Source organism: Bufo bufo, chromosome 1 (genome assembly GCF_905171765.1).
Source record: "Bufo bufo chromosome 1, aBufBuf1.1, whole genome shotgun sequence".
Lineage (NCBI taxonomy): Eukaryota > Metazoa > Chordata > Amphibia > Anura > Bufonidae > Bufo > Bufo bufo.
In genome coordinates this window covers 189496711-189514898 of record NC_053389.1, presented here as the reverse complement: position 1 = coordinate 189514898, position 18188 = coordinate 189496711, and the positions used below count along the sequence as shown (strand labels likewise).

Here is an 18188-nt window from a genome sequence, read left to right as displayed (position 1 = left end):
TCTCATGGATTTACTGCTCCATTGTGAAGATTAGATGAAGGGCATAGAAATGCTCCTTCAATTAGAATTTTTTTTTTTTTTTTATATTTATGTAATGTATCACATGATGAATTTTTTTTTACCGGTTTTTGTACTTAAACATGTAAATTGTTAACTATGCAATTATGAACTTTTTATCACACTGGGTATATATTGCTTAGAGATGAGCGAATTTCATGTTTTGAAATTCATTTATGCTTTGTTTGGTTGAAAAGGCAGAATTGCGTTATGGATTCTGTTACCACGGATCCGTGCCGTTTCCGTTATGCAGGAGAGGATTCCCCTGCGAAACTGGGACGGATCAGTTTTATAGCCCATAGACTTCTATTATGACTGAATGAATAACGGAATGCCTCTAAAGGCATTGCGTTATGGTCCGTGGTAACAGAATCCATAACGCAATTCAGATTATACCACCCAACGAGGCGTGAACGAATTTCAAAATATAAAATTCGCGCATCTCTAAAATTGTTGCACATGGCATTATCCTATTGCTTGACAAGGCCTCATTGTGCTAGGCTGAAACATTGCGACTGGGGAAATAAAGGGGTCTAACACACTTCACTGATATTGGAGTGTTGCCTCATCATTGTTTTGGATACTGTCTATGGATTTATGCCTGACGTCCAGGAGGACTGCACCCAACCTCACTATTGACTCTGCTGCTGCCATTCTTTGGTTTTTTGTGTGATATATGAATATATATATATATATATATATATAGTAATTATTATATAATCATTTTTTTTATCTGATCTTCTAAAAAGATGAATATTATGGCTGTACTTACAGCTCTACAGGCTCTGCGTGTCATGAGAAACATGGTTTAAAGTTGGGGGTTACATCTTGGGAGAATTTGGTAACCTTATTGCTGGAGACCTAGGTCAAGGTATAGTGCCATCAGATATGTACCTTCTATCTTTTTCTGAAATATTAAAGTCAAATGAGGTTGTATTCTGTAGGCAGCTGGAACACACTTGCAACAGCCCCTTTAAAGCTACTGTATTACCCTTTTGTAAAGTCAAGCACATTAATAGAGGTGATTTTATATAAGAAACAGAGGTGGTTTTGAACACTGCAGCCTGACTGGTACTATGGTTCTTGATGAACATATGTCGTCTGATTTGCACTCTGCTGCCTGCCGAACAGTAGCACACATGATGCTTTTGCACTGTTCCCCTTAACTATCCTTTTAAAGACAGATCATGTTAGGGTATGTACATGTTAAAAAAAAAAATGCAGAAACATCCCCATTTTTCAGTACCAGAAAACTTCTGCCATAAATCTGCCACATGCAAAGTATGTCCACATAGGACGTAATGTGCAATGGAAAATATCAATGTACTTGTGTAAATTGATACAAGTGAATGAAACCACAAGGACTAAAGTAATTAATAGATTTTCCTTCATATTGCTGACTAGGGTGTTTCGGGTATCGAATTTTCAATACCCAATCAAAACTTTTGTCTGGTATCGACCTCGAAACCGGGATTTGCCTTTTTTCGATACAAGGCTTCGCTATTGCGCAGTCTAGTATCAGAGAACATGGAGCGCTCTGCTCTTCAACAGCACAGGGGAGAAGGAAGCACTCTCTCCCTCACCCCTGTGCCGCTGCTGCCACTAATGAGGAGAGACGGTCCCCTCTCTTCCTCCTCACTGGTGGTGCAAGTGGCAGCTTTTGATCGTAGTCCCAGCAGTGTAATCCTGGGGCTCCGATCGGTTACCATGGCATCCAGGACGCTACTGAAGCCATGGCTGCCATGGTAACATCCCTGCTCCTGTGTGCCCTATGCACAGGGCAGCAGGGAAAAAACTGTGCGATTCACAATTTCTTTTAAGTCAACCTGGTCCCCCCCAAAAATACGATCGGACTGTTCTATTATGGGTCGGACGTTCCCTAAAATGCGGAATGCACGTGGCTTTTTATGGTGTCCCCCCCACGTGGTATTGAATGGTATCGAGTATCGCAATACTTTTTTATGGTAACGAAACCGAATCAAAATTTTGGTATCAAACAACCCTACTGCTGACTAATCGGATGCGAGGCATGGACACCCACTAATAACACAATTTGATCCCCTCCAGAAGCCCATTATAATCTGTGTACATGATTGATGGCTGTTAAGCAGGTTATGCCCCAGACCAGTGCTTTTACTGTGAGCCCATTGGTTTTCCCCTTTTTAACAGTCCATATCTATATGTAACTCTCTTGTCTTTTGCTTAGTGGATTTTAATGTAATATTTTTTTTTTTGTTTATTTGCAGCCCTCTGGTGCAGTTCAACTCCTGCACTCTAAATTCCATCTGTGCAGCGTATCGACCCGCGCCCTTCTACTGTCCACCTATATAAAGTTCATCAACCTCTTCCCTGAAACAAAACCCACTATCCAAGACGTTCTGCGCTCCGATAGTCAAATTAGAAATTGCAGACGTGGAGCTCCAGCAGAGGGGCAGTAGAGTACCTTAAGCTCAGCTCTATTGCAAGCACAGACGTCCTGGTAAGAGGGTTTTATTTGGCAAATTTCCAATTTAAATAGATGAAGAAAGTCCGAACACCTGTGATGTGCATCATGCTGGCAAATTTGTCATAGATGTGGGGTTTCAGATGCTTATGTACACGGGCAGTAGGAGAGGATCTGGATGATGAGGTTTACAGTTCACAATCACTGCTCAAGAAAGATGTCTTGTGTTTTGTATTAGGGACCATTCACACGTCTGCATTTGACAGACAAGAATAGGACGTTCTATTTTTTTTCGGGAACGGAAGTGCGGATCCGCAAGTCGCATCCGGGCAGCACATAGTGTGGCCCCATAGAAATGAATGGGTCTGCAATGCCATTCCGCAAAATGCAAAACAGAATTGCGGACGTGTGAATGAAGCCTTAGAGTGAGTTATGGTTTCTATTTATTTATTTTTTTTGCCTTGTATGAAGTTTATCAACATGATAAATGCAATTTTCTGATGACAGACAATCCCTTTAAGATGTAACAATGTATCAAGTCTTTAGTTTCAAAACATTTTCAACGCTAAACAATGTCTTTAAATACATGGGGTTTCAATTATCCATAGGAGCCTAAGGTTCCATTCACACGTCCGCAAACAATGGGTCCGCATCGTTCCGCAATTTTGCGGAACAGGTGCGGACCCATTCATTTTCAATGGGGCTGGAATGTGCTGTCCGCATCCGCATTTGCGGATCCGCACTTCCGTTCCGCAAAAAGATTGGACATGTCCTATTCTTGTCCACAATCGCGGACCAAGAAAAGGCATTTTCTATGAGAGTGCGGTCTGCAAATGTGGAACACACATTGCTGGTGTCCGTGTTTTGCGGATCCGCAAAACACATACAGACGTGTGAATGGACCCTAGGCTTCGTTCACATCACTGTCAGCCATTCCGTTGTCCTGCCCGGTTTAGGGGCAGGAAAACGGAAAGGAAGGACCCGCACACAACCCGAGCCGAACGGAGCCCACGGGCCCCACAGACCACAAGAGATGGGTTTCTATTTATATCTTTATTTTTTTTTATAAGGCTACAGTGCTGGAAGAGATGCCCCCTTTCCCTGAAAGGGAGTCTTCTATCTGGCCAAGCTTAAGAAGAAGAAGGGACCTGGTGCTGTCAACGAGTTAGAAGAAGGGAAGAAGGACCAGAAACGCTGAAATTAATGGTGGAGTGGAAGCCACACCAAGTACTGCAGTAAGATCTCGTACATTTCCATTCAGAGAAGCAGCATGACTGTTTCCGATTCTGCAGAGAATCCATGTTTTACACAAATTTCCCTCACTTTGTTTGTAGTAGACTGACACCCCCCCCCCCCCCCCCCCCCTTTGAATAGTAAAAAAAACCGGCACACTTCTCCTAGAGGGCGACACCTCACTTCTTAATGCTGGCGGTGCGCCCATGGATATCAGCCTGCATTATGCTGCCGACCATCTTTCTGGGCAGGTTCGCCTTATAACACGCACTGAGTTCCCCCCCACACACTTTTGGAGGAAAGTGCGTCATAAAAAGCGAAAAATACGGGGTCTACCTGCCTGACTTCACTTGATTGACCTGTCTCTTCCTATCTATCAATACCCTTGTGTCAGTCAAGCCTGGTGGGGAGAAGCCAGAGGGGAGCCTCCCAGCAGCCACCTGTGTCACTATATTTCCTTACTATAGGGCTGTATTGCTACTGCTGTGTTCTGATCTGACTCATCTCCTATAGTGAGAGTAATCTCTTTTTGTTTTTACAGTCTACTCCTTCACCATCTGCTGATCTCCTGAATTTAAGGAGTGCCCCTGTCACAGGATCAGCAGCACCAAGTGCTGGGCAACCTCCTGGTAGATGTGTTTTCAGATACACAGTCTGCCACTGCCTCACTAGCTCCTGGTGCTGAGGACAACTTTCTCAGGTATGGATCCTACTTGGTAGGAAAAAATATATATTTGTCCCTATGGGGGAGTTCACATCACGTCTGTTCGGTCAGAAGAACAGGAAAAAAAAAAATACCAGGAGGATCCTGTTTAAAATGGATCCTGTGCATCAGTTATACACAGTTGGCATCTGTTTGAGCCATTTCCATCTGAGATCTGTTTTTCAGACTAGGCACTCCAGTTGTTCTGAAAACGAATACTCCCAGAGTACTTCCACTTTGTGGGCAGTTAGAGGAACAGCTAAGCATGTTTGCTTGCTGGGTGTTGTAGTTTTCACATCAGCTGGAGTGCCAAAGGTTGCAGGACCTTTTTTTTCCATCTAAAATAAGTGATCTCAAATGGTTGCCAAATGTGCGTAACTGATGCACAGGATCTTGTTTTGTTATTTACAGAGCCGTTCTTTTTTTTCTGTTCTTCTGACGGATCAGCAGAACGGAAAATAAAACTGAGATGTGAACGCTGCCTTAGGGCTCATGCACACGACCGTTTGTTGTTTTGCTGTCCGTTTTTCACTGAATCCGTTTTTCCGCATCAGAGGTTTTTTTTTCTGTCTGATTTAAGTTCTTCCGTTCCGTTATTGCACAAAACCTTATCCGTATGGTTCCGTATTTTGATCAGTTTTTGTGGATCGCATACAGAAACAGTAACTTATTAGTCACCAAACACATGAGCAAATATGGGCTGGGCATAGCCTTTCTACAGTATGGATCCGCAAAATACGGAGGACATACGGATGTGTTCCGTGCGAGTCTCGTGTTTTGTTTGTTTTTTTTGTTTTGTTTTTTTGCTGCGGCCCCATTGACTTGAATGGGGCCTCGGACCGTGATTTGCAAACAATAATAGGACATGCACTACTTTTTTGCGGAACGGCCATGCGGACAAACACAATGCACACCGAGTAACTTCTGTATTTTGTACAGCCCCATTGAAGTGAATGGTTCCGCATACGGTCCGCAAAAAAACAAAAACGGAACGGAAGCCCAAATAAAATACGTTTGTGCGCATGAACCCTTAGTCTGTTTTATATATTAAGTGCAAAAGGGGCTAGAACTAAAAATGAACTACTTATAGCCGTCTTCAAATGCTAAACTAGTCTGTACTGTATATTGAAAACTAACGCTTGTCAAGGAAGTAGAAAATGCCATCCGTTTTCTTTTTTTCCTGAGGAAAGCCAATTTGCATACATTTACTAGGGAGCGCTTGCCTGTAAGGCTCCCCCACCTCAGCCAATCTCCAGAAGGAGAACCAGTACCTTACAAGAACTAGTCTGTATCTTGGAAAGTTTCTACTGGCAGTGCTATGTTTATATATTCATGCACTACATCAGGGATGGCCAACCTGCGGCCCTCCAGCTGTTGCAAAACTACAACTTCCATCATGTCCGGACAGTCTACAGCTATCAGCCTACAGCAGGGCATGGTGGGAGTTGTAGTTTTACAACAGCTGGAGAGCCGCAGGTTGGCCATGCCTGCACTACATGTTGTGTGTATGCTGCCGTTCTGTCTGTCGACTGTCTAATTGCATGTCAGTTTCTTGTCTTTTTTTTTCTGTCTTGCTGCTGGGATTGTTTCTTGTCTGTCTGTCTTGCTGTGCCTGCCTGTGATTGGATGTACAGTGACTTGGAGCCGCCCTCTGAGAGTCCCTTGTCTTTGTAGGTCGATGCAGCCAACCTTCAGAGTAAGGGCTGATTTAGTAACTGTTACAGCATGTTGGTTACTTTTCATCAGTATATCAACAGTTTTTATTTTTTATTTTATTTAACTGCACTTTGTGAAAGTTGGTTTAGTCCGAATTATCGGAATTACATATTCTTTGAACAAGCTTAAAGGTTATTCAAAACTCTTATTGATTGACATGTATTTTGGGGTAAAAACATTTTAGTAAACATTTCGCACGATTTATGCAGCCGGTTCACAGTACTTAGCAGCTGCAGAAAACAGTGACTGTCGGGTGGCTCAGCCTCCATTCCCTTTGACTTCTGAACGAACGTCAGCAACCTTCGGCACTCCAGATGTTGTGAAACTACATGTCCCGTATGCACACTTGCTTGGCTTTTCTCTAAACTCCCACACAAGTGAAGGAGCATGCTGGGAGTTGTAGTTTCACAACAGCTGGCGTGCCAAAGGTTGCTGATCCTGGTCTAAGCTGATTTATGGGGACGTCAAAGCACAAAGTTTATGACAGGTTCCTTTTAAGGGGTTGTCAGAGACTGCAAACTAATGTCCATGGGGACACAGTGTAAAAGTAAAAAAATTAAAATTAACTTGGCCGGAAGTGTGAACAGCTGCCAGCCAGTCAGTGCCCTTAGTGGTGGCCTGTGCTGGAATGGCACATGACTGCTAATTGGCTAGCTGCAGTGACCTGCGTCATACATGTAGATGGCATGTCACAGTTCCAGTCCGGCACTGGGCGGTGAACACTTTGAGCAGGTTAGCGTTTTTGTGTTCCTTTTCCCAGTCTCTGGATAACCCCTTCAAACCTCAGGGTTCAGATTGCTGAATCTTTCCATGGGTATACAATGGTGGGTATTGAGAGCATGTATCGTAGAAGGGATTATATCAGTGATGGGGAACCTTTTACAGACTGAGTTACCAAACTGTAACTCAAAACCCACATATTTATTGCAAAGTGCCAACACGGCAATTTACCTCAACACTACAGTCCAATATAGTATATCTTCCATGTACTATAATAGCCTGCCTACATTCAGTGCGCTGCCTGCGCTGTTCATAGTGCGCCCTGCGCTGATGAATGGCAGGAAAGGTCTAAGGCATATTGGGACACCATAGACTTTATCCAGGGTGTGAGTGCCCACAGAGAAGGCCACAGGTTCTCCTACCACTGGATTATATTGTTGATTAATAATAGGATATATACTAATGTGTTTTTGCTTCCATGTCACATGCTGCATTCAGTATGACAACCCATTTATATGGAACGCGTAGCATAAAGGTTTCTTCCTTCAGCCGCCCTTTTCTGTTACATAGTGCTTGTGGTCTATTAATGTTGGGACTAACGCTTTTGGCGTCTCCTAACAAACACATTTGATTTTTTTTTCTCCCTTTTTGGTTGCGTCCTCGACTTTTCCATTTCTCTTCCTCTCCCTCCTCACTTTCAGCTCTGGCTCTGCTGTGTCCGAGGATCCTGCTTTACCTATCGCTGAGGCTGATGAGCTGCTAAACAAGTAAGACAGGCATGTGTACTCCTGTGTGTGTCCTAGCCTTGTAGATACCCCTGTCCTTCCACCTTCCGACTTGTGTGATGTTCATAGTGTGTTAATAGGCTGTGTTTTCACATATGTTTATCCAAGCGTCGCCTCAGAGCCAAAATTGTTAGTAAATATCCTGAGCTGTTCTCTTGTCTGATGGTATGACACGGGTGCACAAACTCTGTTGTAGTTCCATGTTATCCATGCACCATATGCTTCCATATTCCAACACGCGCTCCAGTGCTTCCTCCTGTTTTGCATATGTACATGATACTTGAGGGCCTCTTTATAAGGGGGGGTTTTCCGACCAGAGGCATTTATCACAGGCTATTCCACAAATGTCTGACAGGTAGGGACCATCCCTGTTGGGGGAGCTAGAATCCGTAGAGGACCATGCGTGCATGTTTATGGTGAAGTCGGGGGAGATACATATTGGTCAAATAACAGTTTATGGCTGCCTTTTACAGAAACGTCAAAGCAAGCCTCAAAGTAGACTAGAATGGAGGGAGGTGTGACTGTGAATCTCTGCCTCGATGGGGCATGGATGCTAAGGGTGGTTCAGGGTGACTGTAGGGTGTCACGCCCCTTTGTTTTGGAAATAGATGAATTCCAGAGATGATTTAGGTGAAGCATCTCTATGTCCCCACTGCAAAAGCTCCTGACCTATAAATAAAACTGACTGCCTAACATGGCATCCGTCACCCATTGAGTTTAATGGCATCATGCTGACATATACTGGCCAGACAAGCCAAAAGGACAGTCCTGTAGTCTCTTTCTAAATAATGAAACCCTGTGCACATGTTCACAGTGTACGTCCGGAGTTTACCCAGCATACTTGCTAAACGTGGTCAGAAACGCCGTGTGAACCCAGCCTAAGATGCACAGTTTTGATTAGGCTAATTTCACACTCGCGTTTGGTGCGGATCCATCATGGATCTTCACAGACGGATCCGTTCAGATAATACAGCCGTCTGCATCCATTCAGAACTGATCCCTTTGTATTATCTTTAACATAGTCAAGACGGATCCGTCTTGAACACCATTGAAAGTCAGTTTCGTCAGACGGACACCAAAATGCTGCAGGCTGCGTTTTTGGTGTCCGTCTCCAAAGCGGAATGGTGACTGATCGGAAGGCAAACTGATGCATTCTGAACGGATCCTTATCCATTCAGAATGCATTAGGGCAAAACCTGATCCGTTTTGGACCGCTTGTGAGAGCCCTGAACGAATCTCACAAACGGAAAGCCAAAACGCCAGTGTGAAAGTAGCCTTAATTTGCAGTGCACATGGACACCGGAAGTCCAGTATGTTAGTTACATTACTGTGCCACTGACTGGCCGGGAGCTGATTTTCTCATCTCACCCATTAATCTTCATGTTTGATCTCTCCTTTTTCTGCATGGATGAGGATTATTGTGCTTCTGTTGTGTACGGTCACTGGGGATATCCTTTGCAGTTTTGGTTGATCATTATTTCAATTTTTTGCGCCTTTTAGTCTATTTTCACATTAGCGTTAGGATTGTCCGGTAGGACACACGTGCCGCCGGGAGTTCGCTCCGGCCCCCTTCACTACAATGAGGACAGGTAGGAGATGCGGCTGCAGCACGGCAAACATGCCAAGAGGCGGCCGGACAAAAACCGCAGCGTGCCGAACAATTCTAACGCTAATGTGAATGAAGCCTTAGAAGAAAATCCTCATGGTAGAACCTTGTGTGGCTGTGTTCCTTCATGTGACCTTTAGATGGCAGCGTTTTATTTTTGCATGTATTTATTTCAAGTGTAGATTCTTCCTCTTCCAGGGTCCTAAAGCATGTCTTAAGCTACTTTCACAGGGCTCAGCAAAAACGCTTCCGTTACTGATAATACAACCATCTGCATCCATTATGAACGGATCCGGGTTGTATTATCTTTACATTGCCAAAACTGATCTGTTTTAAACTTCATTGAAAGTCAATGGAGGACAGATCCGTTTTCGATTGTGGCAGAGAAAACTGATCCATCCCCATTGACTTGCATTGGGGTCATGACTGATCCATTTTTCTCCGCACCCCAAGGACTGAAAGCAAACTACAACATGTTGCGGTTTGCTCTCCAGTCTGGGAACGCAACTAAACAGAACGCAGTGCGTTATGGAGCATTCTGTCAGTTCAGTGTTGTCCCTATTGACAATGAATGGAGGACAAAACTGAAGCGTTTTTTTTCTGGTATTGAGCCTCTATGACGGAACTCAGTGTGAAAGTACCCTAAAAAATCAGATATTGAAACTTATTTTTTTTTTCATTTTTTTTTTCATGGGGTTTTTAGATTTGTGTGCAAGAATAATGGAGTTCTATTTGAGAACCCAGCTTTTGCAGATTGGGGTGAAGTCTGAATTCCGCCAGAACCTGGGTAAGTAACATTAATGGAATCTTAACATCCACCATTGCCTTTCCAATTAAAGGCTGGCTTTGCTCGCTTCTGTTGCCTCTTATATATCATTGACTGTATTTTTCTCTTCTGCTCTAGGTCGTATGTATCTGTTCTATGGTAACAAAACTTCAGTGCAGTTCCAGAGCCTTTACTCCCACTGTGTCATATCCAGATGACCTGCAGAATCATATCCTTTACTTTAAGAATTCTGGGTGACTGATATGCCTCAGTTAGACCTGCTGTCAACACTAATGTATAAATGAGTGACGTTTATTGATCTTTTGAGGACTTTAGTGTTCATGGAAGCTGCTGCTGCTTTTTTTCAGCCCACGGGAGGGTCCGTTTGCTTACTATATTGTCCCTAATCCTATAGAAGCCTGTACAAGCTGTAAATGTGAATAAGATTTCTTCGCTTATGGACTGACACTGTGTTCCCTCTAGAATTGATTATGGTTTATTATCTCTCTAAGACTGCCTTCACACAGCCATGTACAGTCCACAAAATGCAGACCGCGTGACCACCATATTTCCCGGACCAACCGCGGCCTCATGTGAGCCAAACTCACTTCCTCATAGTGATCTATGATGCTGCGAGTTTAATCCCAACCGCCAGTCTACTGTCCCATTCTCACACCATTATGTGAGTACAGGCCAATAGACCACAGCATCATTGATCACTATGACGCAGTAAGTTTGGGAATGTAGGCCTCATGTGGACCACACACTGCCATGTGAAAGGAGCATTTCCTTGGAGAAACTGCATACATCACCTGTAGCGAGGAAGTAAAAAATGTTCTATACTGTGCTGGAGACACAGGCAGAGTTTGGACATGACTAGTGTACCAGGAAAATACCATGTATTATTGTGTAGTCATCCTTAACATCCAGCATTACAGCTTAATATTCAGACCAAACCAGTTGACCCTATGGTGGAAGGAGGGGCACAAGTACAGCAGGGTGTTGAACATTGAATGCTTGACAGACTTTGATGATGCCCCTCTTATTAATATTAAGTTCAGGTACTACATCCACCATTTGCATTTTCTAATACTTTTCTCATGGCGAGTACTTTATTGTTGTCATCTGTCACTTTCAGTTATGGAGGAACATTACAAAACATCACATTGAAACTACCGATTACCGTTAACAAGTCTTTCAATCTACTGAGATGCCGTCCCAGGACTTCTTTCCAGCGCTGGAAACAGCTTAGCCTGTAATTAATTCTATCCTTCTACATGAATGCATTGGAAATACATTTTAATATAAACATAAAACCTTAGAGGGCATTTACCTGTTTGGATCGCTAATTATATCTGTAATTGAGCAACTGTATACAGTGTTTGGTCCAGTGCAGAAAATATGGTCTATGCTGTGTCCTGCATAGACGCATCAGTTTATGTTCAGTGGATGTCCTGACCTCTGGGACCCCCCTCCAATTAGGAGAATGAAGGAGGCACCCCTTTGATGTAGCGCTGCACCCCTTTTTAGATTTTGCCTACTCTCGACCACCTTGCTGTGCAGGGGCCCTCAGGAATGCCAAATTCACTTGAAGGGGGATGGTTTGCTGTTCCCTGCACAACGGGAGGTGCCACAGTGCAGGAGAAATGGTGATGGGTACACATCTCGACAAAAGCCCAGCAGCCCCCCAGGTTCAGACTTGCTTAAAAGGGTTGTCTTATCACTAGGATATGCCCCCATTGTCTTATAGGTGCGGGTCCCGCACCTAGATCGAAAACGGGGCCCCAAAAGTGATGGAGGGCGCACTGCGCATGCGCAGCCACCCTTTATTCATTTTCTATGGGGCCACCGAAAATAGCTGAGCACTGGCTCAGCTATTTCCGTCGGGCCCATAGAAGTGAGTGGGAGCGGAGGCCGGTCATGAGCGGTGCGCTCCCATTCACTTCTATGGGGAGCACGCTAGGTCCTCCAGCCACCACCCTGCGGGGCTCCGTTCCTGATATAGGTGCGGATCTCAGCGGTGGGACCCGCACCTATAAGATAATGGAGGCATATCCTAGCTATAGGCCCGCATTGTCTGTGATGAGACAACCCCTTTAACATAAAGGGAGGGCATAACCTAGCGATGTGCCATCACTTTAGAAGAGTAAACTAAGTAAAGTTTAGTTGTTTTTTGCTAATGCGCTTGCATGTTTCACAGCACTAAACAATAGATGGTCCACTCATATCAGTTCCAGCCGCCCCCCCCCCCCCCCCCTTCCTCCCCCAAGGCCCACAGTCTACATTCCAGAATGTGGCTTGCATGAAGTACAGAATCTGCTGTTTCCATAAGTCAATTTACATTTTAACTGATGTACTCAGTAGTCAATTTAGGGCTTCATTCACATCACCGTTCAGCCTTTCCTTTCGGAGCAGGAAAACGGAAAGGACGGATTTGGCACATAACTGAGACGAACGGAACCTAAGGACCCCATAGACATAAAGGAGGTCCGTTTAGGTTTCCTCTCAGAAGATGATTTTGGAGCGGAGACAAAAGTAATGCATGCAGGACTTTTGTCTCCACTTTAAAAAATCTTCTGAGTGAAACCTAATAGACCCCATTATAGTCTATGGGGTCCCTTAGGTTCCGTTCTGCTCAGTTATGTGCCGAATTCCGTCCTTTCCGTTTTCCTGCTCCTAAAACTGAGCAGGAGAACGAAAGGCTGAAGGGTTATGTGAACAAAGTCCTAACAATACTATCCACATTTCCAGACCACAACAAGAAGCACAGAAGATTTTTTAAAGCCAACCATCCCATGGATTCTGAAGTGACGAAAGCAAAGGTCCGTTCCATTTATGGAGTATTTACCCCCTCTCGGCTTGTTTCTTGGTAGAGCATTGGTGTAGCTGAAGTGTGGACTTCAATATATTTTGCACTTAAGCTGTTCATTACATGGCCACACTGTATTATTATTAAAGGGGTTCTGCACTTTGTTTAAACTGATGATCTAGTCCTCTTCAGCATCTGACCGATTCAGCTGTTTGAGAAGGCAGCGCGCTCCAGCAGCGCCGCGGCCTTCTCACTGTTTAAGTTGAACGGAGCTTAGCCGCTCCCAGGCCAGTTTGATACTAGGTCGTGGCGTCACTGGGCCAGCGGTAAACAGTGAGAAGGCCGCGGCGCTGCTGCCTTCTCAAACAGCTGATCAGCACCGATCAGATGCTGATGATCTATCCAGATGATAGATCATCAGTTTAAACAAAGTGCAGAACCCCTTTATTGATGGTGTATTTCATTTGGTACTGGGTAATGTCAGCTTACATCTGAACTGTGTGGAAAATGATGATGACTTTCCTACACCCCATGACGACTGACAGATGTCTAAACTACTGACATGATTTATATGGTTCCATCTGGAGTCATATAATTATTTTTTTATCTTGCTTTGCTAGTTATTGGGCTTTGGCACTGCACTGCTAGAAAACGTGGATCCTAATCCAGACAACTATGTGGTGCTGGCATCATCCAGACAAAGTCTGTACATGTTGGATGTTTCTGCACGCGCTTAGAACCCAATATCCAAGCTCAGGTAAGTTGAGTTACATGCAGCAAACTTATTTTGGAGCAAATGCAATGTGACGGCTGCTTGATGCCAAGCTTTGAGCATCCTTGGTCTGGGTGCTGTAATAAATAAGTACAGTTTATCTATGTGATTAAATGCTTAAGTATGGGAATTATAAACAGCCCCTTTAATAACACTATTGAGACCATGTCCGTTTGTGAAGTGGATATACCGATGCGGAAAATGCATCCGATCATGTGTATGAGTCCTGATATTGTTTTCTGCCTACTTGTTAAATGTCTGTAGACTATAAGAAAATCCCTAAGTGTCCTCTTGCTTGGACCCCTTGAGATCACCTGAGGGGAAACCTGCAGTAAGTGTGCAATTTTCCAACAATGCTGCCACAGGCGAAAGTAGGGACTACGCAGTGGTCATTCAAAACAATGGACTGTCTATGTAATGTAGGACAGGTTCTCCAGAGTGGACAGTAACCACTGTCCACTCTGACCTTGAGATGAGTATCTAGAATAGGAGATCCCCAATAATAAAATTTCTCGCCCATATTCATTGGGGGACACAGGAACCGTGGTATAGCTATGTCCTCTAGGATCGTTGACACTAGTTAAAGCTGTTAGCCCCTCCCATGGCAGCTACACCCCCTCCAGCCTGCAGTAGCGGAGCTTCAGTTTTTTCTAGTGTCAATAGTAGGCAAGACCTCCCTGATGGTGGTTCGGCGGACCACCCAGAATTGTTGTTCGACCACAGTTGTGGCAGTTGCTGGTTAGAAACCCCGTTGGGTTCTTCTGGTTGACTTGCTTCTCCTACTGCATGTACACAAACTGAAGCTCTCTCTCCAGGCTGGAGAGGGGGGTATAGCTGCCAGGGGAGGAGCTAACAGCTTTTACTAGTGTCAACGCCTCCTAGAGGACATAGCTATACCCACGGTTCCTGTTGTCCCCCAATGAAGAGCGAGAAAGATTTTACTGGTTAAGTTTTAACAAAAATCTCATTTTCCTATTAGTTTCTATTCTAGACAACATGAAGGGACTGTGTAGACACAAAAGTTAGGTCCCTCATCTGTAAGCTAGAGAAGAGGCATCACCTATACATTCCAATTGGTATTCTGTTCCTCTAGACGACTGTCCCTATATCATCTGGTTACTAATGGGGGTTTTAACACTTGCATGCAATGGACTACTTCTTTTACTTGTTAAGTTGCTTACAGTTAGATATTGCAGGTTGTCTTCTCTAACTGCTTGCCTCATCTTTTTTTCAGATGTACCGACTTACACTGAGAACTAGCAAAGAAAGTGTTTCCAAGCACCTATGTGAGCTTTTATCCAAGCAGTTTAGAAGCCGACAAGAATGTGATTGCTAAAGACAGTAAAACTGGCAAACACACTACAAGAAGGGTTTACCATGCATCAAGCAAACGTGTGTCCCGTGTGCATGTGATGGCAGAGGTGCCACCTCAAGGCTCCTCTCTGCAGATTCTTTATTTTTGTGTGTATGTGTGTGTGTGCGGTCTACGTCCAGTAAGTCCAAGAGGACTTTAGAACTTGTAAAAAAAAAAGAGACAAAGACAAGAGTAACTATTAATATTCTTATCGTCATAAGATGTGTGGTTGTTCTAATAGATTTTGTCGTTCTTTCTGTGACTATAAACTTACTAGACTGAAAGGGATGCATGATGACGAGGAACCCCAGAAATGCAGACAGAGGGTACCTCTTTCCATGCCGCCTCTGGATGTACTGTGGATAAGGGATCAGAAGTCTGCATGCTGACCCACAGGCTTGTCACTAGCTGAACAGTGGAAATGCTGCTTATCAGAAGGACTCTTAGACTAATCCTGAAGGTTTTTTCACAGTTTACATATGGAGACTGAAGCAGCAGTCACTTGTATTCTTACTTTAGTATTTTCTCCCCCATGTGCTCACTCTTTTCATGTGTCCTTTAAGTCCTCTTCGGCAAGAGGAGTCCTCTATGGGTTTCAGTAAATAGTGATCTGCATTTTAGCACTTCCACCATCATTGAGCTTTGGTGTAGAGCGAGTGACAGAAGGTAGGTGACCAGGATTTCATTAAGATTCATGGGATCTCTAGAAGAACACTTTGCCAAATTCAGTGTGGAAATGCATAGGACACCTCTAGAAGGGAAAGTCACTGTCACATACTGTATATGCAAGACCATTTTCTGTCCATTGGGTCCCTGTGCCAGTGAACTTGTGAGGTGAGGAATGTGTCCCCATAGTCCTGTCCAAGTAAAAATGAGTATTGCTGTACATTGCAAACTTCGTTTTGGGACTTGCTGCTTAGATGAACCCCCACTTTTCCTCAGTGTGTTTCTCGTGTGTCGGTGCGGTTATGTCGGCCTATGTTGAAGCATTCCATGCCCCTGTATTGTATCCAGTGATTTCTCACTGACCTTTTACCTCGTATAGTCATTCCAAGTATGCACAAGCGTAGGTCTGACCCATCTTTCTTGGTGTTTCTCTTCTGGGGCTCTTAATCCTTCACCCTAACTTTTCAAGGGGGTGTACATATCATAGTTTTAGTCAAAAGTACTAGCCCAGCACTGTAAAAACTTATGAAGGCTCAATATCACATTCTCATATCCGCATATAATGTGCATCTCGTAACTGCTTAGTTACTCAGTTGCTGCAGGTTCTCATTACCTCCCCATGATATTTTTTTAAACCTGCCTTGCAATTTTGTGCTTATTTTGTTTTTAGTCTCATTTATGGCTTGTAATTGCCACTTTTTTTTTCTTTTAAGGTGTTTTTTTTTACCTACCATTGTATATAGGTTATATTAAATATATAAGATATTATATAAATGTTAATACATAATCAAGAGGTACATAGATAACGTCAAGATTCCATCCCTGCACATCCCCGAATTGGACCGTCACACACGACCAGCCCAGTGACACTGTCACTCCTCCAAGAGGCCAGTCTGATCTTGTAGTCCTGAGTTTCATTCAGTAATCCACAGCAGCCCGAGTGGTAGTTCTATCTCTTGGTTGCTTCTGCCGTCACCTCTTGTAGAAAAGATACTTTCATGGCACGATTGTGGTGTTCTTACATCAGGCAGGTGCAGGGAAGCAGCCGATTGTGGAAACCTGTAAATGGGTTGTCTTCCTTGCTCCTGGTTTCTCAAAGCTCCCAGCTCTGCTGCCCATGACTACATGAGCTAGTGTGCTTTCTAGCTTCCCATGACTTCTCCTGTAATCTTATTAGGGATCAACCTGTTACACCAGGGCTTTATTCACTCCTCTGTATAAGCAGTCTAACCTGTATCTGGACATATTGCTTTTTCCAGTGATCTAGAGAGGATCTTGTGCTCAGGCCTTAAATGGGTTATTCCACCAAAAGTATTTAACACAAAAGTCCCCGAGTCCCCTCTGAGTGAATGGTAGTTTGTCTTCCCACCACTCCATTCACTTCTGTGGGTGACTGATGTAGCACTCTCCAGGTCAGCTACATAGAAGTGAAGTGAGCGGTGGGACACACACAGTTACTACTGCTCAGTTCAGAGAGGGAACTTGGGAGCTCGTGAGATAGCTAGAGGTCCCAGTGGTTGGAACCCTCATGATCCGATATGTACCATCTTGTGGACAGATGATAAATACTTTTAATGGGATAAACCTTTAACACAAAAGGACCTAGGCCTTGTTGCAATGAAATACTGGCGGAGGGTGATTTGGTTATTTAAAAAATATCGGCTTTTTTTTTTCTTGGCAAAAACAGCGCCACTCTTGCACATGGGTTTTGACTAGTATTGCATCTTATCCTTACTTGAATGGGCTGCAATATCAGACACGGCCTGTGCTTAAAGGTTGCTCTTTTTGTGACATACGTAATCTCATACACCTCTCTTCACTATACAAATGGATTCCCCTCCCCATTTTTAGCAGTGGTCGTCTTTACCTGGCTGGATAAATGACTCCAGCCTTTTGTGATACCTTTAATATTTCCTCCCATAAGCCATCCATGTATTTTGGAGGTCAGTCGGAGACAATTCGGCAGTTTTATGTTTTTTGAAGGATATTCTCTTCCAATTTTTTCTGCTGTTTTGCCATCCGGTTTTACTTTTGTGGTTATGGAGTGCAGTTCTCGCTGGTGCTGTTTCCTTAATTTGTGTAGTGCACTGCTAGTTATAACAGCTCCTGAGAGTGTGTGCGCGTGTAGCTGCATATGGATGTATTGCTGAAGCTTAGTGCGTTCTGTATCATATTAGACTTACATATTTTTTATCTGTATTTTATAAACTGTATCATTCCCACCAAAAGTCCTGGAATAAAAGGTTGAGCCATGGAGTTCTTTTATTGTGCCATAATTGTACTCTTGCATCCAGGCAGGGGATGACTCTCCTATAGACACCAGTGAGGTTGCATTGCAGGATTTTTAGTAAGAACATGAGTGAACGGGGCTGCGTCAAGGATGGTGAAGGCCCCTGAGTAAAAAAAAAAAAAAAGTTATGGGGTTCTTGGTCCCCAGTAACATGGTCAGATAATGCATGCATAATATATGCTTTGTCAACAGATCCTGCTGAGGTCAAATAACAATCTAAGGGTAGTTTCACACTAGCACTTTTAGATCCGGCAGTGAACAGCCTGTA

At 43.8% G+C, this 18188-nt stretch overlaps 1 protein-coding gene across 1 annotated transcript in view; it reads left to right on the top strand.

Annotated features, from left to right (window-relative positions):
• AP2A1 (adaptor related protein complex 2 subunit alpha 1) overlaps window positions 1–17886 on the top strand; it is a 52781-nt gene extending 34895 nt beyond the window's left edge. Inside the window, 22 exon segments of the mRNA XM_040429617.1 lie at window positions 832–987; window positions 2304–2462; window positions 2464–2487; window positions 2489–2536; window positions 3571–3616; window positions 3619–3685; window positions 3687–3735; window positions 4275–4348; window positions 4350–4433; window positions 7574–7639; window positions 9967–10003; window positions 10005–10050; window positions 10168–10217; window positions 10219–10258; window positions 10966–11027; window positions 11029–11090; window positions 11168–11284; window positions 12781–12805; window positions 12807–12851; window positions 13459–13513; window positions 13516–13595; window positions 14845–17886. Of these exon segments, the coding sequence (XP_040285551.1) occupies window positions 832–987; window positions 2304–2462; window positions 2464–2487; window positions 2489–2536; window positions 3571–3616; window positions 3619–3685; window positions 3687–3735; window positions 4275–4348; window positions 4350–4433; window positions 7574–7639; window positions 9967–10003; window positions 10005–10050; window positions 10168–10217; window positions 10219–10258; window positions 10966–11027; window positions 11029–11090; window positions 11168–11284; window positions 12781–12805; window positions 12807–12851; window positions 13459–13513; window positions 13516–13595; window positions 14845–14946 (1494 nt within the window). The 3' untranslated portion in view covers window positions 14947–17886.
• Window positions 17887–18188: the final 302 nt, after the last annotated feature.